Source organism: Corvus brachyrhynchos, unplaced genomic scaffold, assembly GCF_000691975.1.
Source record: "Corvus brachyrhynchos isolate BGI_N302 unplaced genomic scaffold, ASM69197v1 scaffold413, whole genome shotgun sequence".
Lineage (NCBI taxonomy): Eukaryota > Metazoa > Chordata > Aves > Passeriformes > Corvidae > Corvus > Corvus brachyrhynchos.
In genome coordinates this window covers 298840-323452 of record NW_008237240.1, presented here as the reverse complement: position 1 = coordinate 323452, position 24613 = coordinate 298840, and the positions used below count along the sequence as shown (strand labels likewise).

At 44.2% G+C, this 24613-nt stretch overlaps 1 protein-coding gene across 1 annotated transcript in view; it reads right to left on the bottom strand.

Moving 5' to 3' along the window:
* Window positions 1–443: 443 nt before the first annotated feature.
* The window catches only part of C2CD2 (C2 calcium dependent domain containing 2), a 31193-nt gene continuing 7023 nt past the window's right edge, over window positions 444–24613 (bottom strand). Inside the window, exons 3-14 of the mRNA XM_008630587.2 lie at window positions 21316–21435; window positions 20889–20990; window positions 17722–17844; window positions 17312–17432; window positions 13919–14027; window positions 11873–11934; window positions 10084–10223; window positions 9675–9846; window positions 8819–8932; window positions 6447–6574; window positions 5395–5707; window positions 444–784 (exon numbers count right to left, since the gene is read on the bottom strand). Of these exons, the coding sequence (XP_008628809.1) occupies window positions 558–784; window positions 5395–5707; window positions 6447–6574; window positions 8819–8932; window positions 9675–9846; window positions 10084–10223; window positions 11873–11934; window positions 13919–14027; window positions 17312–17432; window positions 17722–17844; window positions 20889–20990; window positions 21316–21435 (1731 nt within the window). The 3' untranslated portion in view covers window positions 444–557. The remainder of the gene's footprint in view (window positions 785–5394; window positions 5708–6446; window positions 6575–8818; window positions 8933–9674; window positions 9847–10083; window positions 10224–11872; window positions 11935–13918; window positions 14028–17311; window positions 17433–17721; window positions 17845–20888; window positions 20991–21315; window positions 21436–24613) is intronic.

Below are 24613 nucleotides of genomic sequence, written 5' to 3'. Positions count from 1 at the left end.
GCCACCCAGGGCTGAGGCCCCCTCTCAGCTGGGGCTCCTCTCGAGGCTGAGCAGCCCCGGCTCCCTCAGCCTGTGCTGGGCACGGAGCTGCTCCAGGCCCTTCCTCAGCTGCGCAGCCTCCGCCGGCCCCGCTCCAGGAGCTCCCTGGCCCTGCTGAGCTGAGGAGCCAGAGCTGGGCACGGCACCCCAGAGGTGCCCCCAGGGCTAGGCACAGGGGCAGGATAACCCTGACCTGCTGGGAATGCTCTTCCCAGTGCACCCCAGGACACCAGGTGCCTTCCTGGTCCCCACCTGCACCATTCCCCTTCCTCCCTCCTCTTCCACAATAAACCACACTCCTCCAAAAGCTGTCGGGACACATTCAGCACTGCTCATATTTGGAGGAGCGACTTCATCATCAGAGAGAAAAAGCATTTTGGAAAAATAAACCAAAAAGACCACTGTTAATAGTGAACATCCTTTTATGCAAGTCATCAGCCATATTTGTATTCTCTAGTACTGCTCTGTAAACAAGTGCTCAACTGGTGAGCAAGGATCCCATCGCAGAGGGTTCGGGTTTATAGGTACGGCTCTCCCGAAGCACTGTTCAGTTTGCTCTTGCTCTTGTTCCTGGAAAGGAGCTTCTTGCTCAGAATCCGTGAGAGTGTCCCCCCCTTCTTGCGGCTCTCCTCTGACAGAGGCTGCTGCAGGTACACCAGGTCGTTGTGGGACTGGCTCATTCCCGGGTCCTTCTGGTGATGCTGCCGGCGGAAAAACAGCTTCGCGCTTTTCTTCAAAATCCCACCTGTGGAAGGAAGAAAGTGCAGGACACTTTAGACAGAACAGGCTGCTGTCCTCCTGAAGCTCAGCTTTAATTGCAGCATGACTGAGAAAAGCTGATGCTCTGATTTAAGCCAATCTTGTGGAAGTCTCCTTCCTTACACTTAGTTCCAAATGCTTTCCTGGAGGCCACGCTAGTGGTCATACACACATGCACAGCGACTGGGGTGGGTTGTACCTGGGGCTCTAACATGTGAAAGAGGCACATCCAATCTTTCCAACCAGTAAGGTAGAAAGGATTTTATAAAAAGGATGAAAGAGAGGAAATAATGTTATTCTTTGTTGTTTCAGAGATCAAAGGAGGTGAAGATCAGCCTGTGAGGCACCACGAAGTGAAGGTGGCATTTTAATTTGAAGTGCAGGACAACAGTACCTGGCAGTAAACCTGTGTGCAGTGGTTCTGTACAAGCCAGGCAGCAGGTGTTCTGTACAAATTCGGCAGCACCACCCAGAGTAACACTCACAAAGCATTTGCTATTTTAAAATCCTGTTAGGAATAGCAATGCATTTCAAACAGATTAAAAATAATATTACATCTGCTTCCAACAGGTTCAGAAGTCTGCCCAAATCCCTCCTGCGGTAAATTAAGTTGCTTTATTTTGCTGTGTTCCTTCCCTTGACCCCATGTCAAACCCAGCATGCAGCCAAGGCAATTGCAGCTGTCATCGCACCAGGGACTCATGTTGCCAACAGCAGCTCTCACTACTCCTCTCTTTGCAAGCTTGGGTTGTTTTTGCAGCCATTCTGCCAAATTCCACCTTCCCTTTCCATGTGTGCCCATGTGCCTGATGTGCAGCTGGCAGGGACACTGCTCCAGGCTACCAGCACCACTCAGCCTGGTGTTGGGACATCAGCTCTGTGTTAAAATAGCATCAGTTTTGTATGGAATTGGGCAAGGGTGCTGTCCCAGGTGGCAGGAGCCAGGTGACAATCCAGCCCAAGAGCTTCTGGCAGTCAGACTTGTATGTGGGGACAATCACCTTCCTAGCAAACCTTCCACACCTCCTCCCTGCACCACTATCAGGTTTCCTGATCCTTTCTCAGTTCAGCTATTAATTCCTCTCATAGCATGGTCTCGATTCTGCTGGTCCTCCCATTACAAATGGACACAAAAAGCAACACACAGAGCAGTTCTTTCACGGGACACTGCCACTAGCTAGAATTAAATGTTTGTCCCCCAAGGACCTGACAAGGCCTGCGTGTCACTTTGCACAGTGACAGCTGCAGAACAGGTACTTGATGGCAGCCAGATGCTGCTTTGTGCACACCAAAGCAGTCACAAACATGTACTGGGTTTATTACTTCGTACTTTCAGGGCTAAGCACTCAGCACCTGGGAGGATATTCCAGCCTGTTTGTTCTGGCAGCTGCTGAGACTCTCCTCACAGGGCGCAATGGGATGGGAAGCAGAAATCAGCTGAAAGCAACCAGAACTCGTGGATTTGAATCTTGACTGCTCTCCCATCAGCCTCTGATTGATCTTTTTGGCAAGGCAGTACCACTTCAAGCTGCTGTCAGCAGCATAAAAGAAGCAGTGTTCCAGCCCAGGACACTGACAGTTGTTGATGTGCAGAGGCTGGGGGGATGCAGAGGCCCCGCTGCTGTGGAGCTCCTGCTGGAGCAGGCAGCTGTTCTGCCCAGCAGCCCTGGCAGCTGCAGCTGAAGCCCTGCCAGCAGCAGTAGGACACAAGGGTTTATCCCTAAGCAGGTTTTTAGTCCCATCCATTCTGTCATTCAGACTGATTTGCCACACCAGGAAACAGCACCAAACTGAGGATGTCCCAAAAATTGTGCCGGTGGCCTGGGACACCTCCCTGCAGCTGAAACACCGTGGGCAGCGCTTCCCTGAGAGCAACACAGGCTTGGCACAAGCAGCAGCCCCCCGACACGAGAGCTCCCTGGTGTTCAGTCACTGCTGCCTGGAAGCTTGCCACATGCCCATCAGTCTGGAGCCAGTCTGGAGTGTGCTGCCTGGCAGTGGCTCTGGCTGCTGTGGAGACATGCAGCCCTGGGAGCGAGGCAGGGCAGGGCAGGGCAGCAGCCTGGCAGTGCTCATGCTGGTTTATGTGCTGGTTTATGTGCTGTTTGCATGCTTATGCCTCCAGTTCAACAGGATCCATGTGCCAGCCCTGCCCCCAGCACCAGGAGATGAGCAGAGAGCACTGTACGAACTCACTGCACTAATGTAGGGTGTTCTGAAAATGCTTGTGGGGATGGGATCACTTCTGAATCTCATTTGTGCTAAGGGAGGAGGATTTCCTTCCACATCTACAAGGATATGAAGAGAGATCACTTTCCATTCCTTCCCAACTTCCAAAACAGTTTTTACACAGGTGGTTTTGTAAATACCTGCTGGTTTTGTCAATACCTGAGATCCCGGTAGCTCTACAAGTTAGGCTAGAAAACCTTCATCTAGAAAACTGTAAGCAGCAGGTTTTTGAATAAATTTTGAATAAATATCTATATCCAGTTACGGGTTTGCATGAGCAGATTTTGACTGATTACCAGATACTACAGCAATGGGCATGATGGAGAGAGATTAGGAATGTAGAGCATCCCTCCAAGCCATCCTTGCTGCCCTCTCTGTGTGACCCTCCTGGACAGCACGACCACCAGAAGGATGATTTGCCACAGCAGACTGGTCTGCTAAGACACCTGAGCACAGGAAGGTAATTCTGGAAGGAGAAAAGGAATGGATGGGGGAAGAGGAAAATGGGTGCCAAACTAATTTTTGCTTCAGTTTTTACAATGAGTGTCTCATTGTAAAGCTACATTTTCTTAGGGATAAAAAAAAAAGACAAAAATAACTTACTGTGTAGGTAATTAATTCTGGCTGGCATAGTAGTCATCTTAAGTTTATAAAAGGGACCGAGTAAGAAAGAGGAAGTCAGAAAGGTAAAAAACCAACCAACCAAAAATATGCAAGAGTAAAAAAAAAAGTGCTAACTTTAAGACATAAATACACACAAAAGGCTTTTCAAAGCAGAAGGGGTTTTGTTTGGGTTTTTTGCTGTGTTTGGGTTTTTTGTTGTTGCATTTGTGGTTTTGTGGTGGGTTTTTTTGTTGTTTTTTTGGGTTTTTTTAAGGGAAAGCATTTGACAAACAGAAGCCTTGAACTATTCACAGCTCACTGAAGGCAGGGGGGTTGAAATGTTTTCCTATCTTACTCCATAAAAGCTACTCAGCTGTGACAAAGCAGAGATTCAAGGCTTCCACAAAGACATCTGTGTATAAATGAAAGGGATTTGAGACAGTTTTTTTTCAAGTATTTTTTCAAGATGGTACAACTCTCTCAAATTAGAGATATTCTGTGGTTTTAGCAATCTTACACTGAATTGTGTAAAAAGGATCTTTAGAAGTCTGATCTCTTTGCACAGGGAAACCCAAAACTAGACAACAACTCACATACAAACTTCCACTTGCTTGTTTTAGAATAACACGTTGAAAACAGTCCGGAGGTTTCGCAGTTTCTCATGCAGCTTCCTAAACCTCTCCAGGCTCCAAAATGAGACAAATCCCTTGACAACTAACCCACTCCCCTCACCCCAAACACACCCAAGACTTTCCAGTGCCTGAGCATGTGTGTGGCAGGGATTGTTGCAGTACCCTCCTGATCTCTGATGTGGAGAAGCACAGCTGTGGGAAGGCCAGAGAACTCGATGCTCTAACGGAGGGTCCTGACAAAGAGCTCCAGTGTCTGCCCTGTGTGTGGGGGGGTGATAATCCAGTAAAATAGGGAGGTTTTGTAGTGAGCCATTTTCAGGATCTCTGGATGAGGAAATGACAGAAAATAATAAAGCAAAAGAGAGGTGGATATGGGTGAAAAACACAGTATTTCTGCAACTTTAAGGTGGAACCTGTGTGCCTGTTTGGGGCACAGTCCACTGTACTGGCCCCTTTGTAAGACTTGCTAACAGCCCCTGAGTTTACCACACAGCCACAAACCACTGCTCAGAGGTTACTGGATTTATCAAGTGAACACAAAGAACCCTAAGACATTTTCAAACTGCAGCTATTCAGGTGTGTAACTACCTAAGAAAAATGATCTGATGCCTTATTTACTTATTAAATTACCTTTTATTTATTTTTCTTTAGCAAATGATGGGAGAATCTGTTCACCAGGCAGTTTCTGCTTCAGCTGTGGTGCTTCCTGAACACACTTTAGTGAGGGCAGGGGAGCCTTGTGCTCAGAGATGTGAAGGAGGAGGAGGAATGTATTGGAAAGCAACTGAGGATCCCTGCATTTTTCACCTTGGTAATGGGGCTGCTAATATAGGGCAAGTCCTGGGTTACAGGAACACCATTTTCCTTGAGGAATTGATAATGTGACTAGTTATTTCTCTCCTAAATAACTGAGTTGGGCATAGTGAGCTGCCAGCTTCTAAGGATGAGCTGTTTCCTCGTGGAGGGGAGGGTAAGAAAGCCTGAGCTGGCTCAGACCTGCAAGTGAAACAGCTTCAACCAACACCACAATCACAAGGAGTTTGAAGGACAAAAAAATCAATAAGAAGGATGAACTACTGCAGCCAATTCTGTAGAGAAAGCAGTTGCTGAAGTGGAAGTGAGGATGACGTACCTTTAGACTTTTTCATGCTCCCAGTTTCTGAAACACTTAATGAGCTCCCAGATATTTCTTCAGAGGTCTGGTCTAAGAGTGTGCTGGTGTCCCACTGCTGGCTGCCATTCTCCAAACCCCAGGCCTCGTGGGTGCTTTGCTGTGGGTCGGTGTCAGGGACTCTTTCTGAAGCACCCAATGACTGCTTTTCATCAGAGGTGATTTTTGCAACAGCTTCCTCCACAGTGGGTGGATCTGCTTCCCTGCAGGAGCTGTCCATGGCTGCAGCATAGTCCATCATCAGTGAAGCTTCACTGTCCTGAGATAAAGAGGTCTGCCCAGTGGAAAGAAGAGACAACACTGACAAGTCATCCTCCTGGAGAAGAACAAGCCTCCCTGCAGGAGTTATTTTAACTCTTTACACTTGTATTGCTCAGGACCATCAGCAAATCCCCTGAAGCTTCCTTAGCTCTACTAAAGGAGAGGAGCATTTAGCAAAGTTTTAATCATGTTGTAAAGGCCAAAGGAGTGAAAAAAAGAATTAAGTAAATGCCTTCCACCTACCCCTGGCCCCACTACAAATAACAGGACTGCCTATATGTGCTGCTGTAATGAAGTGTCAGCATACAGAGAGAATCTTTTGGTCCTTTTAAGAAAATAAACATCAGAGCATTTCATCTTGTCTCCTTGTTTGCCCACCCTCTGGAACAGCGACCAGAGAACCAGAGTTTTTTCAAAGGGTTTTAACAGCTTTGAAAAATAAATAGAAAAACCTTTCATACTTTTTCTGTGCATTTTTCCTACATGGGTGAAACACACAGAAGGACTGATTATCCTCTCTTCTCACCTAAACTGATTTTCCCAAATCCCTAACACCACTCCTATCCAAGGACACTGTGCATTTCAGTGAGGCTGTCAAATCTAACAATCAGAACCCAACACCCTGATTTGGCTTAACTTGAAACAAGTCACAGAAATAACCTGGCACACAAAACTGGATTCTGCAGAGACAGAAGAAGCATGCTTAGTTTACAGAACTAAGCATTAACTCTAAGTGTTGTTTTCTGCTCTACCTTGGACACCCCTGATATGATAATGGTGCTTTTCTTTCGAGGAGACTTCAGCTTCTGCTTCGCAGACTCGCTCAACTGCCGAATGGCTGCTTCTGCCACAGGGTCGGTGCCATTCAGTACCAGCAGCTCTGAGAAGAAAGGATTATTTCAGAGGGGAGAAGGAAGAACAGGAAAAAACAGAGCAGAGACAGGCAGAGTTTGTCCTTGACTTAAAATTCACAGAAATGGCATAAACACCACAAACGTCTTCCAATTCACCACCCGGCCATCAGGGCTTGTCCTTCCCTCCTGTCGCCCATTTTTGGAGAAAAGGTACTGAAGTGGCACTTACAACCCCTTTCCACAAGAACAAAGGAGGTTCTGGAAGCCTGGACAAAACATCCCATTATTTCAGTGCATTGCTGTCCTGTGGTGACAGTGGGGACATCATGAGTTACCACAGTCATGAAGAACCGTAGTTCTAACATGGCACAAGGCTGGCACATGATGCTACTTCCTCAGGTAGTTTTTTGTTATTTGGCTCCTTTTCCAGACATCCCCCCTCAGCATTTCCAGATTTGCTACGACAGTGTGATAGGATGGGGAAGGCAAAGTGGCTGCCTCCAAAACCTGTCAATTCTACCCCCTTTTCCTCTCCAACCACTGCACAGGAATATAAACTCTTCTGTGTAAAATGCTCTTTAGTGACAAACACAAGTTTATTTTTAAGCATGGCCCTTTCTGGCACCTAGGACACAGGTGCTTTGGGCACAGCAAATACACACTGATCAAATTCATCAAGCTCAGGAACAAACAAGGCTAAGAAAGTCAACAAGACAAAAATCCCCCTGTTCAATTGCCTGAGGTGGACTTTTCTGGCAAGACTTTTAACAACAACAAAAGAACAGAGGGAGAAATAGCACCAGTGTTAAGTAAATTGAGCAGTGCCTTTTGTGACTGGGACATTACTGCAATAAAAGATGAGGCCTGGAATTTAGGTGTACGTGTGCACAAGGGGTGTGCATGTCTGCACACTCATCTCAAACCTTGACTTCTTCCATCTCCTCAGCCCCTGCATTAATTCTTGTTGTTGTCATCACTCAGAACTATGGCACAGACACAGCATATTTCCAGAGTGCTTGCTGCTATTTTGCCATGATGTTTGTAGTAACTTTTACCCGACCTACTGCCATACCAAAAGCTTCTTTGTATTTCTTTCATTTGGCTTTTGTTCTAATGAGTAATTCTTCCTGCAATAAACACTTCACAGAAATCCCCCTGCACTCCCAATAAGAACATTGTCTGTAACAATATGGAATAAGCTGTCTCCAGATGAGTTTTCCAGTAGTGTTTTGTGTCTTTAATACCATAAACACTCAAGAGAGTCAACTCAGAAGTCTTGCACTATCTTAACATTTCCCAAATTGATGTAGTAATACCACACTGCTTCATTGTATCTGAGTATTTCTTATCCTACAGATAGGAAAAGATCCAAGTGCTTTTACAGCTATTCATGGTTACTGCTTCTTGCCCTTCCCCATATTTGTTGGCCAACACATTTGTGTCTCTCAGAAACCTCCAGACTGTGCCAGGAGCAGTCCAGATCATCTCCAGATTGTCCCATCCCCACTCAGATCTGTACACAGCAAACTGAACTCCACCCCAGGTGCCCCTGGCAGCCACACTGGGTCACAGCTGTCACTGCTGCTGCCCACAGAGCTACTGAAAGGTTCAGTGGTGACCACACACAGGGCTGAAAAATATGCTGAAGGTTTAGAGCTGCAACTTGAAAAGGTAAATTCCCCAGAGTCAAAATCAGGTCTGTATACAATTCAAAGTGAATTTATAATTAAAAGTTATTGTCAATGTCACCTGGCACTCTGAAGGCACTTCAGCTGTATCCAGGTGACTTAGGAAGGTGGACAAACGGGCACAGCAACCCCAAGAAAGCCCAGTGGCAGGGCTAGGAAGAGGATTGAATCTTCCTTACATCAGTCCAGCCTCTGCCTTCTCTTCAGATACAGGGGACTTAGAGGTACATGTCACAGAGTTTTAATTTAGTGCAGCATCCCCCATGCCTTTAAGAAAGGAGGCATCTTTCATTCAAAAATAAGAGTAAAGACTTACTTCTGGCTTTTCTGCAGTCACCTCCCTGCTCCAAACCACAGCTCATTGTTATTTATTCAAAACCAGTAATTTAAATTGCCTATTAAAACCAGACTTTTACTGCAAGGCTGCCATACCCCAAACCACAGTGCTTTGTTACATAAACATCTCAGTGCTGCTGACAGGCAGCAGCTGTATGGGTTGGCTGTTATTTTAACAGGATCACATTAATCCCACGTGCAGAACAGAGAAATGTTCTGCTTAGCAGCTTCAAACATTTTTATTACCTGTATCTGAAGATGACAAAGTTTTGCTGACTGGAGCACCATGAGAGTGGAGGGCTTCAACAGTGATATCCTTTTCAGTCACCTTTACTTTAACTGGAGTTTTCACAGGAGAATCTGAGGACCAAATTTTTTGGTTACTTGAACTGGTCAAGACATTTTTTATTACATTAATAAGAATTTACTGTACCGGTTCTGCCTGTTCAAATCATAAGTGTTTGAGAAAATTGTTTAACAGAAATTCTCAACAACACATGTTCTGTGGCAAGCCTGACCCCAAAAGGCCATTGAAGTGCAAGAACTTATTGTTTTTTAAATTTCCTACTGTAATACGTTAGACAACACCCACTTAAGTAGAAGATTTGCTTTAACAACTTAAAACAACACAGATATTTGTGAGACTTCACACCAAGATTGTTCACAGGTTTTACTTCTATAATTTTCCCAAGAAAAATTGGAAAATCTGCTCCTGGAGGACAGGCTGAGAAGGATTTTGTGACCAGGTAACACCAACCTTCACCAGAGATGGTAATATGGATCAGGGTTAGAAGGCACAGGATGGTCTGTCATCAGCAAACCTCTGAGAGTGATGTAACCAAAATCCAGGCCTTCTGCATTATCACACCATGGTAATAATTTACAGCATGTATTAGAAGAAGCATTAACTGTTCCTCTTGTAAGAAACAAGTTTTCATAAAAATTAAAAACCTGATTCTGGAGAATACGAACAAGAACCCCACCCCAACACATCAGAGCACTCTGGAAAACAGCGCCTTCCTGACATCCCACTCCCCAGTGCTTCTCCCAGTGCCCATGGATAAGCCTGGGAGGGAACACAGGAAGATCTGGACATGCTGACCTGTGCTCAGAGGGGATGATCTCCCTTCCAGACGAGGTTTGGTTCTCACAGCAGTGACAGTGGTGACCACGGTCCCACAGGGCATCACAGTGCGATCCTTTTCGATCTTGGTGGCCAGCACTGGAGAGGAGACCTGCCGTGCCTTCAGCTCACTGGGTTCTATAAAGGAGAACTAAGGAGACAGAAAAACACCACCTCAGAAGCCCAGTCAAGCAAGAAGGACACGCTTTCTAGCTGATATTCCTTTAAGGTTTTCGCTGAGCCAAACTCAAGAGTCAATTCTTTTGATAAGACACAAATATTCTGCAAGCAGAACAGGCTGCTCTGACTCAGCCACAAGTCCAAAGCACAAGATGAGCATTCCCAAGCACTTCCTGAAGTAAAACATCCACCCCAAACCCAGCAGTACCTCTGCACTAATGGATCCCAGCCCGGGCCCTGGCTCCGAGCTGCTCTCCCTGGCCTCGCTGTGCAGTGCAAAGCTGTGCTGGCCAGAAGGCTGTTTCCTGAACAGGTCTAGAGGTACAGTCACCTTCCCAGAAAAAGGACCTGGAAGAATAAGATCAGCAAGGTCAGCCTACATCTAAGCTGTCAGGATGTGTAAGGGAGACAATATGGGAAGGGAGGAGGAAAATTCAGGCAGATAATTGCAAGAATTGGTTCTACACCATGGGGCAGAGAAATGACATTTCACACCTTTCTTTCCATTTTACAACTATTCCTCAGCCTGGCCTAATACTGTGCAACAGGAAAGAATGGACCCATGAAATATTACTTATTTACTGTTGTTTTTGGCCATTATTTTTCCCCTTTACATGCAGAATGTTTAGGGAAAAAAGGAAACAACTATTAGGTTCTTGGACCATCTCCATAACCAGTTTCTGCATCTTTCATTTCAGAGGATGATCTGGATTCCTGGTAAACTGGTGCATCACAGCAAGAGTGCTTAATTTGAACTTTAGCAGAACTTCAGCAGTTCTCTTGCTCCTCCTCTGACTTTATCAGCTCCATTAGACTGGAGCAAGCTGTTAGCAAAGGTACTGTACCATTTCAGAGATGAAATTCTAGTTCTCTGTGAAAAGTAGAATGTTTAAAAACAATGAATTCTTACACTTCACTGGCCTTTTGTGGTCAGGTTACCACAGAACGTGTGCTGAGAATTTGTATTAAACAATTTTCTCAAACACTTATAATTTGAACAGGCATAACAGGTATAATAAACTCTTGTATGTACCTGTATTATACAACTAGGGATCTACATTATATTCACATAACTCAGCTCTCTGCTTACTAATGTGATTCTGAGTCTTTTATTTAAATTTTTGGGAGAAGAACAGCTAAATTTGTATGGAGGGGCAGAGGGGGAGGAAGAGAATTGGCAGTGCAATCCACTGGGACCTTTTTTCTTCAGGAAACCAGGCTGAAAGTTACACTCTCAGTAGGATGTAGAACAATCTTGGTGTTTGATAGACTAAAGGTGCTGAGGTACAGTCAAGACTAAACTTTGTGCAAGAAACAATACAAATTTCCTGACTCCATATAAATCCCACATTATTATTGAAAATAAAAAAGAGCATCCATATCAGAGGAATTTTTTAAAGCTTTCACCTACATTTGACTTTCCAACCCCTCCAATAACCACAGATCATAAGCAAGGTATTGCACAACTTTGTGTATCTAGATTATTAAAAATAATTCCAAACCAACAGAATCGAGCTGTAAAAATGTTTGAGCCCCTATGTTTTATATTTAATCCAACATAATCAGAACTGGAGTGTTTTACACCTGATTGTGATTTTTATACCTGAACTGTTAGGCAGTCTCTGGGACTTGAAAAGGAAAGATTTAAGATTAACCCACATGATTCCCCTTCAGCCAGAGAAAGAACTCAAAAGCTTAACTTGAAACCAAAAAGGTTCACAGTGGATCTGTTAGATGCTTAGAAGGCTGCAAAGTATAGGATATCAGCACCTGGAAGACTCAGTGTGTTGACAATATTGAAAGAAACTCAAAGATTCTCTGTAACCTCAACCCAGTGCATGACAGAGGCACCTGATCAGTGCATTCTCCTTCCATCTGTGACTACTGATGGATCTGAGTTCCTCTGTGGCCATCCAGAAATAAAGGAGGACTTACATCAACACTCAGCAAAGCTCACACACGCTGATCGTGCAAAATAATTCAGTCTTAATACTTACTATCCAACTTTCCATCTTCTACTATTTGCAGTTGCAATGCTTTTGATTTGGCACTTAGTTCACTGTGAAGGAAATAAAACCATGTTAGGTTTTTGCAGGCCAAGCAGATTTTCCTTCCCACGTAGGTTTTCCCCTTTCCCCAGCTTTTCTCAGCCCTCTCCAAGCCAAACACTGCACCTTGCAGGTGGGTAAGACTGACTAAACAGATCACAGTCAGAAAACCGTGGCCTGGTTGCCTCCCTCACTGTTGCACAGGTTCAATTTGTTAAATTTCAGAGGCTTTTCTTCTCCCCAGTAGCTGACAAATGCTGCCCTCCAAGCTGAACATGGTTCCTAGTCTGACTGCTACACCACAACACTAAAAAGCTTTGTTTCTCCTGGCAGGATCAAATTTTTAAGTCAAGATGCTGGAACAGGTTCAATCAATATCCCTGTCAAAGCAGGAAAGTGTCCTGCAAAAATAGGACAGATGCAAGAAAAACAAAAGTAGTTGCAGCTTTAAAGGAGAAGAGTCAGTATCACTTTTCCAAAGTAGGACTCAAGGATGCTGCAAGCCAACCAGAACGAGTTTCTGTGGGACCAAACCCAGGTGAACTACTCTCAGAATTGCTATGTGGTGCTTCCTGAGATGGACTAGACAACAGATACAAAACCTTTCGTCTCACAGAGACAGTGAAGCAAACTGGGTACCTACTGAGGAACCCTCCAGTAAAACTTTATTTTATAACCTTCTCAGCAGGTGTTCTGCCAAAACCCCTGAGGGCATGCAAACATGTATTTCATTTTGCTATGTCTCTGTTTCAGGATGGTGTGATCCTGGCTGCAGACACCCCACCTCCATTAGATGCTGTGGGACATCATCTATGCAGCAGATTTTAAGTTTTTCCCTGACACTCCCACTCTTCCTGCACCCCAAAAGTTGGAAAGGAGCACCTTGATGGTACTACTGCTGCTTTGCCATGAAGCTGAAGCAGAGCCTGACATGGTGGTCAGTACAATGGTGTTCACAGTGGAGGATATTTTTGGCTCTGAAGAAAGGAAAGGGCAGAGGAGTGTGTGTGTGTGAACTTGAAGAAGTTCAAAAAACCCTGCCAAAATCCTAACCATTTATTTGTAAAAGCCCCCAAGCTTACCTCATGCACTTCTGAAAAGCAGTGTAGAAACCCCAGCACTAATCCTAGTGTCAAGACCAAATTCCAGTCAAGTTAATCACATCCTGCCTGCCCTCTCTCAGCCCTTTCAGTTGGAAAAGGGTATTATTCTTACAAACTTCCTGTCCAAAACTGCTGGGAACTTGTCTGCTCTGAAACATTGAACAGGGGTGCTGTTCCACCAACAGATGGCTGAAGTGAATCACAGACCCACTGGCTGAAGCGCTTTGTGATACTTCAGAAAAGAAAGTTCATCAGTGACTCCCCCCCTTCCCAAACTCATGCATCACAGAAGCCATTATTGCTCTGCTGTTAGAAAGTGAAAATGAAAACAGTTTTAGAACTGCTCACTTTTGACCTTATTTACAGCAGCTCTGTGAATCACAGAACACCGTGCAGGCTGCCCAAAAGTCCCTTTTTTTGTTCTACAGGAGAAAGAAAATCTAGTTAAGTTTTACACTTCCTTTTTAGTTACACCCACCATCCTTTTAGATGGTCAATTGTTTTTGCACATTTGCTTCTTCCACTCAGGGGAGAGAATGGAGACACATTTGATTCCCTTCAATGCAGTTTTCACAGTAAAGTGACTTCAAAACCCTGCTAACACTTCTTTTTTGGCACTGTAGGAAAGCATGAGGTGATTTATTATGCTTGAGACTGCTGTCATGTACTAGAATCATGTATCTACCATGGAACATCTAGAGACCTGTATCTCATATTCAGGCAGAGGGTAATTAGATATCCTGAAGTTCCAACCAGCTCCAGATTTCTCTGAGGCCACACAGAGAAACGCCAAGAACAGACCTGTTTCAAAATGCCATTCTTCTCTCACGCAGTTCAAGTAAAAAAAAAGGTGCTTTAGTGTAAAAGTATTGTCAGTAGGCAAGTTACTTACAAGATAAACTCTTCCTTCCAAAAGGGATGTGCAGCATTTTTGGCTACAGAGCTGGAAAACTTCTGCATAGGGTCATTCAACTGAACTATACACACAAGGTCTGTGCTGCCTGTAAGGGCAAGAAAAATCTAGTTATTCATGCTCCATCACCAAGAGGCCACTTTCTGAAAAGAAACCCCTTTCCTTGCACAGTGCACCTTTAAACAGACTTTTGCAGACACTTTCTCACTCTCCCAGAGAACAAATGCCTTCCCCTGGTTTGCACACCGAGGACATTCATGGCAAAGGTCAATATTGCATCACTGTTGTCTTATGAACTGTCCTACACACTGTGAAATGTGACAGTCCAACTTAAATCCTGCCATGAAGCAACCAAGTGCAGGCATAAAACAATCCATAAAGATGGGGAGACAAAGAAACAGTGAGCAGGTGATGTTGTGGGTGTGAGGCAGGGAGGGAGTAAAGCTGCTTTCAGCTGTTTTTAAAAAGACAGAAGTTTTCTAAGTTCCTCCTGGCCACAGTCACAGTAGTTTATTTGGACACAAAAATAAGCTTTTCCTGCTGGCAAGTGACTGATGACAGCAGTGCTAATTCACGATGGTTTGTGCACTGTGGTTTTTAACAAGTTTTAAAGCACTGCTGCAGACTTATCTCTGCCTTGATCTTGGAATTTGATAGCATTGCAAATTGGCATATTAGGAGTAGTTATACTGCTGCTCCAAGGGGAAACTGTTTGCCAGATCTGTTCCTCTTAAAACAGTTTCTTTAATATGGCTTTCACAGCATCAGAAATAATTCAGACCCAGACTTCCTAAGGATCAAGGAAAGCCACGAAAAGCTCAGTACTGACTGTGTGCAAAGCAAACAAAAGATGCTGCCCCCAGTACTCCAGAAGAATCTGGGTTTGTATTTGCTATCAGCAGCTCTCAGTTATCCTCTGGGGATGCTCTGGGGCCGTGGCTCAGCCCTGTCTCAGGCAGAGAGGCAGCCTGGGCCTGGCAAGGTGATTAGAGGAGACATAGGACTGTGTACACACAGCTTATTTGGGATCCAAGATGACCCCAGAGTAAGTAGCTGAGCTGCTTTCACAGCAGGCTGAGCCTGAGCTCATGAACCTGGGCTGGTTTCTGCTCACCCAGCCATGTGTCTCTGCAGGCAGGTCCTGCCAGGGCAGGGACTCTGCACAGCCCTGCCTGGAACCACACCTGAGCCACACACTGACTGTATCCACCAGGGTATTGCAGTTTTTCTGCCCTGGACACCCTGCTGTGAACAATTAACTACTTCTTCCGTACCAGCAGAAATCACTTTTGCCCTAAATGATTCCCTGTGGACCATGTAGTACAAAATCTAGGGTGATCTTTGTTTACATACATAAACTAAGGAGATAAAAACAGGCACAGCCTATAAGCAGAGACCAGTTCTGCTACTGGGTGTTCACCAGCTGAACTAAGATATCTACAGGAGAGCCACGAGCTCCTATAAACCCTGTCAGCATCCATCAGTCAGCCATGGTTTCATCAGACAAGCTGCCCCTCCCCAGCCCCCTGTGTACCTGTGCAGGTTACCCTGCAATACTGCACCCTCATGGAGCCTGAATTCCAGCAGGGCAATTCATTATTGCAAGGGAAGGCCAGGAAAAGGGAAGGGAATATTAATTAAAAGTCAGCAAGTTACATCCAGAAGCCAGCACCTTTCCAGCTGTGCAGGATTCCCACTGGATTTCAAATGTACCAGTTAAAGCCTATTATGAAGCTTTATTTCTCATGCTCACTTCCAAATATTTATACTCCAGGAGCTGCTGGAGAAACAGCAAAAATCCCTCCATCTCCTGTTAGAATAGCAAATGGGGATTTTGCCTCCCAACATCTGTGTTCCCAGAACAGAGCACAGGAATTGTCTCTTCTTCTTCTCATTTTTAGGCAAGGTGCAGAGGTTCTCAGAAGGCGAATCTTCTGTTCTATGCACCATATGCACATAAAGGTATCTCACCTCATGACTTTTAAAGGCAGGCAAAAAGACCCAATCTTCTGGAAAGTTTAGTTTGCACTATAAAACTGTAGAGTAATAGCAAATCATAGAATGGTTTGGGTTGGAAGGGACCTTAAAGATCATTTCATTCCAAATCCCCTGCCGTGGGCTGAGACACTTTCCACTAGACAGGGTTGCAGTTGCCAGCATAGTTTTATTTATATAGGACATTTCACAGCCCAGAGTTCCAGAACTGCTTTAAAAATAATTTGTTTTTTTTAAAAAAAAAAGCTCTGCAGAGATTTTTAGGGGAATCACTTCCAGCCAGGATGAGTGAAGCAGCATTATGCAAGACTCTAGGGCAGAAACCTATTACATCTAACTGAAAAAAGGAGAACAGCAAGTAGGATGTATTTATCCAAAACTAGTGCCTTGCCCAGTTTAGCAGCCACAAGCTTCCATTAAAAATACTGTTACCGAATTGTTTAGTGGCCATAAATAACAGAGCCTCCAATCTTATTTCCACTGACAGAACCTGAAATGTGCCTGCTCATGCCTCAATCAGTGACAGAGACGTGCCTGCACTTGGAGAAGTCTGAATACTTGCAAGACAGGCCTGGTGCTGCTTTCCAAACCCAACACGAACTTCACTAGGCAGTGACCTCTTTTTTGGCTTCATTCTCCACTTGCAAGAGGAACCTTCTTCCTTTACCTGCAGAGGTACTTCATCAGGAGGAAATATCCCTGACAACCAAAGATCACCTTTGAGGAGTTTCTAATACAGGAGGAGAGTTTTAGATAAATCTGCAGATCACTCAAATGTAAAGAAAAATGCCTGTAAAAATAAGGTAACACTGAATCAAGCCAATGTCATTGCCAGCAGCTAATGGAGAGTTGGATTTGAGCCCCTCATCTTGGGTACAGCCAAAGTGAGAACTTTCAGAAATTAAGACTAAAATCCAGAAAATAATCAGCCAACTTTATACATGTGGTCATTTCAATCTGTTTTCAGCAATGATGGATTTCTGTACAAAAAGAACAAGATGTTTAAATACTCAAATAAACTAAAATATACATTAAGTCAGCACTGGCACAGGGTACCCAGAGAAGCTGTGGCTGCCCCATCCTTGGCAGTGTCCAAGGCCAGGCTGGATGGGGCTTTGAGCAATCTGGGATAGTGGAAGGTGTCCCTGCCCATGGCAGGGGGTGGAATGAGATGAACTTTAAAGTCCCTTCCAACCCAAACAACTCCCTGATTCTATGACTTTATGAAGTCTATTTCTCAGAATACAGCAATTTCTTAAACCTTTTGAGAGTAGGCTGTTAACCCAGAACTTCCACATTATCTCACCTGAAAGCAAAGTAAAAAAACCCACCCCCAGCCCTGCCTGAAATGGAGCAGCACCACCTGGGCTGTGTTACCTGCAGCACGGAGATCACTCAGCTTCACCGCGATGTTCCTCACCAGCAGCTTGAGGTCATGAGCCCTTGGAGGTTTGGGAGGACTTGTGCCCTGAGGGAGAAGGCTCGTGTTCTGTGCATTCTGCAAAAGACAACCAGGACAAGGGGCACTGTGCACATGCAAACACCAAATCCTTGTGTCACACTGACACAGGGAAGCAGAGCTGGGCTGTAACACCAACAAGGAGCCACTCGGGAAGTGTGGCCACAGAGTCTCCACTGCCACGGGCTATGTTGTTCTAAACATGTGTCCCAGTTGTTTCTTGTCACTGAACACTGTTAAACTTACTCATTCGTGAGTCATGAATATATAACAAAAGCACTAAGCAGAAGGACATTTCTCCAAAGATTTTGGAAGGAATGAGAGTTACCTGAACCTCCTTTGTATCTGCAGGCCTCACACTCAACACTACAGATGGAGAAGCTGAGCTGAAGAGGTTCTTCAAGACATCTCTGAGTGTTTCAGATATTGCACATGTCCCTGTTGTCTGTCCCTATGAGGAAACAATCAATCAGGCTTCTCAAAACTCAGAAGAAGGTGAGGCAAAAATTAATTTGGTATATATCTAAACCACCAAAGCCATCAAACATCAGCTTTGTCAGAGAGAGACACATGGTTTCTGTTGCCAACAACACAATTTAACAGATCATGCAAAGAATTACTTAAATTTCTCCATTATGCATTAAAGGAGAGCTAGAATTAAACACTGAGAAAGCCATGCTGTTCTGAGAGTTAGGAAGGCACAGCTGTTATCCACAAAACCAGAAGTTTCATTAACAGTTTTTATCTCATGATGGTGATTTAAAGATTCTTCACTGCTCTGCACTCCCCTAAGAGAGCAGATCAGGTCATCAGATAAGCAGATCGTTATGCCAGCTTGCAACAGCTGAGAAGAAACTAATCCTGTGCTGCACTGAAAAAAATATTATAGCATCTCCTGGAGGTCTTCAACCTTGCTGTAAAGCGCAGGGTATGGGACAGAGAGCCCTGCTGCTCTGGAGCACTGAGCTGTAGTTTGCCCATTTAAAACTCTCACAGCCATCTCTGCTTAGCACCACAACCTCTGAGGGGTCAGCACACAGCACAGGTTTTGTTTATCCACACGTAGCTTCACATGATTAATTCTAAGGTGTATGAATAGAGTGACTGTCCCTGCCCTCTCTGTGCTCCTGGAAAATGCCTGCTTCCCACAGCATGCTCCTCAGGAATTTTCTTCTGCTCAGTTACCTACAGGGCACAGACTTTTAAATCACGCTGTCCCAGAAAGGACAGTCTGACACCCAACAGCTCTGAGGGCAGCACAGGAGAAATCTCAGTGAGGTTTCTTTCCTAAAGAAAAGACTGAAGTAGGAAACAAAGATCTGACCTAAAAATAGAGGAGCCATCCATCTTTTCTCATCTGATACCACACCGAGAGACTTCACTGATGTGCATCTTGCACAACAGCCCAAACAGACTGGGAGTAACAGCCCTTTCCCAACTACCCAGGTGTTACAGAAACATTTAGGGTGTTTCACAAAAAATCCCAGGAATGCTGTGTACAGAAATCTGTTTTACTGCCTTCTTACCTAACTGGCCTCTGATGACAGCTTCAAAATACAACAGCATTGGCCAGTCCCACAAAAATTCTGCTGCATTTACACCATGTGCCCTCAAATAACCACCAAGGAAACAGATAATACTCATTCACTTTAATAAAGATCAAAGTAAATTAGGCTTTCTAAAGCCTCAGTAACAGCAATTTCATTACTTAGGTTACTTAAATAAGCAGATAAATTGTGGTTAGTCTTCACTGTTTTGGAGGTAATTTCCCTCCCTGCTCTTACCTAAATTGTAAAATCCCAGTTGCCTCTCATGCTTTGCCATCAGCCTAATGTGACATCTGTTATTTAACAGTGACAACAGCAACCATAGTCACTGGACTCCTGCTCATAGGTATTTTCTGCTGTTTCCATAGTTATTTGGAAAGGAGATTGATTAAAGAGCCTCCTGTCAGCTCAGCCATCCTTTTATTGGAAAGCTACTCCCCACCACAACACCCTCGACAAGATAACCCATAATGGCTTAACTGCCACCCCAAAATGATAAAGACAGCAGGTTTTACTTTGGGTTTGACTTGGACTAGGGGTGTACACCACAGCCAGCCTGGGGCACATCAGCACGTGAAGTCACCCGGTGTAAATCCAAACCCTACCAGTCAGCCAGGTTGCCCAACACAACTCAGGTTCACCCAGCCATTACCAAGAGAAAATGGGTCATTATACCCAGCTTCTGTGATGACAGAACCACCGTGGAGATAATCACAAGTAATTAAAGGTATTTATTTGTACACACAGTGTTGCTTCCGAGAGAGGAAAAAAACAAGACACAAAAGCTGACATTTAAGTTTAGGAGCTGGAGCAATTGCTGAGGTGTAGCTTACTCACAGGCTTTAGCCATTTGTTTATTGCCTCTCCTCTTCTGTAAGTGCTAATAGAAACTTCAAAGTGAAAATAATGCCCTCTAACTATTAAAGAACTTAACAGGCTCATTGTAAAAATGCAGGCAAAGCTAACAGGTGCAACTCTGCAACGCTGGACTTGGGCACCTCTCAGAAAGCTGATTGTGAAGTCCAGTGACTGCACCAGAGTCATCTGTGTTTGTCAGTAAGGATTTAATATTTAATGACTGTTCAAATGTGGATAATCAACATGCCACCCCAGCATATGAAGGTCATTCATATGCTACATGTGCATGGTAAAACCTACATTAAAATACACTTCAAAAGGCTTGTCTGTCTTGTTATGAGTTTCCCATGTTCATGGACAAAAGCTGTGGTAATAAATTATTATGATTGCAGCTCACTCAGTACAGGTCTTTAGAAGCAGCTCTACAATAAACTTATTTTTTAACAAGGCCTTCAGTCAAGAAAAAAACTTCACAAAACACAAGCAAGTCTTCCCCCAGAGTTGTAAGAAACAGTTAAATCGCCACATTTGTGCCAAAAAAAAAAATTGTGAAGGGTCAAAGGCAGAAGAGAATCCCACACAAGACAAAACTCTTTCAGGGGATGTCTCAGTAAAACAATCCCCAATGAATCAGTGCTTATATACAAAAATAAGGTGCAATTCCAAAAGCATCAAAATATTTTTAGATCATCCATTATTTCCTTAAATAACTGTATTTTTCACAGCTGTTTCTGATCTACTGTTGCCAGATTTCAACAGTGATTTAAACTACGGAAGGAGCAATATTGTCATTGCTTTGATAGGAATACCACTACAACTGGGGGTTTTTTTATTATTTTAGAAGTGTTCTAAGAGAAGATAATTAAGAACAGACATTTTTCACACCTTAAATTTGGATGAAAGATGTTTGCAAAGTCATTTGTCTGCCAAATACAGACTTGTTTCAGTAATCTTGAGAGATGCTGCTGGATTTCAGAGATGCAGGTGTTTGATGGGTGACCCATGGCAGATGCTTTACAACACATTTTGGACCAAGGGGATGGAGACCCATCTGCTCTACCATTACAACAAATAAAACTTACTGACTGACCTCCTGCACTGCTGGCTGGATTTCAAAGTTGATTTCATTGGTGTTAATGAGGAACCACTCAACTTTCACGTCTTCTCCTTTGTCTTTCACATAGACCTGAAGCTGTGGACAGGAAAAAAGTTATTGTAGAGTGTTCTGGTGTCCTGTTAAGGAAACTGCAGGTCAAACTCCATACTAAGGCTTGACACAGGAAGAATGATACCAATTTTTGAGTAACTTCAAACTGACACTCCAAGAAGGCAGAAGTTGCTTAAGCTTTGAGAGTGCACGCCAGTTAAAAAAGGGAATTGTTCTGTACACCCAAGCAGTCTACCCAACATGTTACTTATCCCCAGTCTCCTGAAGAGGCAGCTTAATTTCTGTATTTACCACTTGCCCCAGAGGGAAACAAAAGGAAGAGAAGAGAAAACAACACTTAAGACTTTACCTGCAGGTGGACTGGGGACAGCTTCACAAAATATGACTGAGCTTCGGCAGCTGCAGGCGGAGGGGCTGAGACAGCAACGAGGAATTTAACAGAATCTCCCACAACATTGCAAGAAACCACCTGAAGAAAGGAAAAGGATAAGAGGAAATGAAGGGAAATATAAATTAAGTCTTGAGAAGCGATGCTGAAGGCAAGAAAGAAAATAAGAAAGGAATTTAAGCTAGCAGAAGTTGCACAGGTGGGAAATTTCTAAGCAATTTCATTCATGTCCCTACCTCCTTCTGTACATTCTTCTAAAAGCACAGACCTCAAGAGTTCCAATCTGTACGTGAAATTTAATACCTGCAAATTATGGCATTTTCCCAAACTTCTTTTGTATTGTTACCTAATTCAAGAGTAACTCCTTGCCCGACAAAGACACCTTTCCATTTCACAGATCTATGAAAAAAAAAATCCTCAATAAAAAGCTCACAGGGCAGTTTTGCAAAAGGGAGACAAAGATGTTTGTTCTTCCTCTCTTCTGCTCTGAGCTAAGTAGCCTAAACAGGACAGCTGATTTACCAAACAATCTTTACTTTAGTGGTATCCTACAAATGTGAAACTTTGGTATAAACCTGCTGCTGCTACAGAAGAGGATTTTGTCTGCGTAATTCCAGTTCTCAGAGGGATAAGAAGGAACAGGGGCCTTTAAGAATTTATCCAAGCCTTTGACCAAACCAAGAAAGGCCCTGAAATGTGGTGACAAAGCTAAATGTCTGGGAAAAGTCTGAGTGCCACTTGACTGCAATACACTTTTAGGAGCAGTAATTTAACTTGTTATCACACTGAGTTTGTAAACACTGGACAGTTTTTCCTCCCTCCCCTCTGCAAACTGAGCTGCTGGAGCTGCCATGCAAAATTCCTGGAGTGTGCAGAAATTCCTGGAGTGTTCCTGGCAGCGCAGGAAAGCCCATGGGGTGGGAGTCAGAAATTATTCATCACACCACAGAGACACGTTTATTTTGCAAACAGATGTGCTGGTTGAGGAGAGCTGCTTGTCACTGTCCCTCTGTGGTTACTGTCCCCACTGTGGCAAGGACAGCTGGGCCCTCCTTACACTGACTCAGGCAAAGGGAACCAGGTCAATGCAATGCACAGACAAATAATTCCCTGCAAGGTTTGTCTGACAAAAACTCTGCACAGTGCTATTAAATTGTGTTTGTGCACTTACTGCTCCACTTATGGGCACTGGAATTGAAGCTGAAAGCTTTGAAAGGAATCATGTACCTCCTGGAAGATCCTTATCAGGCCCTCCTTAAATACATTTCATCTCCCTGGGCTCTCTAGGGTGCACTTTAAGGATGGCCAGGGCTTTATCGAGGGCCTGAGTACATCCATTAAGGTAGAGACTTAATTACAGAAGCAGGGGGTGGGGAGGTGGATATGACAAATAAAAATCCTAACCACACCCACAAGCAGTAAGATTTGCCTTTTCAGGTATGTCTTCTGCAAATTATAGCTTAGAAGTGGACAAATGAGCTTCCCTCACCTCTCCCCTTCCCAAAGTCCAAATTCCTTCAGAAGTGATTTCCGACCTTAATTCCACACAATCAACACCAACACCCAGTATTATAGTAAAATATAAAGGATTTTTAATAGCTAGCAAGAGCAAAGAGCCCAGCTGCTTGTTTTACTTGTAGCTGAGTTGAAACAGAGAATCACTCCTTTCATTCAAAGTAATGGATTGACACAGTGACTCTTTAAAGACTTCTAAAATTAAAAGGTTCTTCCCTCTTTTTTTGAGGGAAGAGGAGGAAAAAGGACAGGTCTGATGCAAAAACCGCTGACACTTCTATATCCTAAATGCAGTGTTTTATCATCCATACACGTTTTTTCCACGTAGGAAGTTCAGGGCATTGAGAACAAGCTGGACTTGCTGCACATGCGATGCAGAGCCATTCATCAGGAATTTCTGGATGTCCAAGAGCCAAGGTTGCCAGGTATGTGGTTGATTAATGCTTTAAAAAAAAAATAAAAGTGTGGCCAGAGAGATGGCAGATGACTTCATGTGCCACTTGTTTCTTAATCATGTTTAATTCCAAGTAAACGACAGAAACAGACACTGCAGGTGGTGGAACTTTCATTTTTCTTTCTGCATTTTGTCAAGAGATGCTAAATCAGTTTTTTACATAGATTTTTACCTTTCATTTCAAAGCCCAGACCAGTGGAGTTTGGACTTTTAGTCCCCTTGATTAATTTATTTTCTACCAGCAGCATCTACTAAGCCCTACTCCCCTTCTGCCCCCACTTCTACTAAGATAACTGTGGTTTTCAGGTACAGACGCCTGTCAATTTTTAATCCAATCATCAAGAGGAGTGGTTCCATGTTTGTAAATGGAAAATAATATGTCTTTATGTCAGCTGAATCCCTTTGTTCTGGGAGCAGGATGGATGATGGAGTCAAAATACTGAGAGAAGCAGAATTCTGGGATAGAATTTGAAGAGAAAGCAGCTTTGTTTTCATCTACAGTGCTGCCTCAAGTGGTGAGAAGGTGATTAAAGAGGCTGCAAGTGCTGCTTCCCTTGCTGAGTGACATTCCTTTAGAAATGTAGCAGGTGATTTTGATAGACCAGAGCAGAAATATGTAGGCCATTTCCCCCATGGCAGTCACACAAAGAAAAACACTGAAGCTTCCCTTGCTCTGCTCCTTTTCCCCCGCCTTGTTCCAACCTGCTTCCTCCAATTCATTTTCTCTGCACAGACAAAGAGCTGGAGAAGGGAGGGCCAGGCAAAGCACCCCTTTCTGGTTGGCAGGGGGAGAAAGAGGAAGGATAGGTATCCACAAGAAAACAGAGGAACCTGGACTGATGGGAAGAGAGCTCCCCTTTAATTTCATTTATGTTCCTCATTGTGTCTCTCACTCCTCTCACCAAAGACATCCCCAGCCATCAACACCTTTGTGATTTAGAGTCTAGAAAATCTGACGCTTTTATAACAACCTGCTCTTTAAAAATCAAGCCCTGCCCAGCAGCTGGGACCAGCTGATTCTGGACTCCCAGAGGGGTCACCTCCCAGCCCTCTTTTGTGATCCCACATCTGGACAAGGCACGTCTCCTACATTAGCAGAAATAGGGTGAGGTGAAATACAAGCACAAAGAAACCAAGACCAAGGTATTTTCTCCCTTCAGCACCTCCCTTGGCACAAACACTCTTCTCTCCATGTGCTTTGGGGATCTCCCAGGGAAGGGGTTCCCAGCACCTCCTCAGGTACTTGTGTCCCTGCTCCTCCTCAGCCCTCTGCCATCCCTCCCCACACAC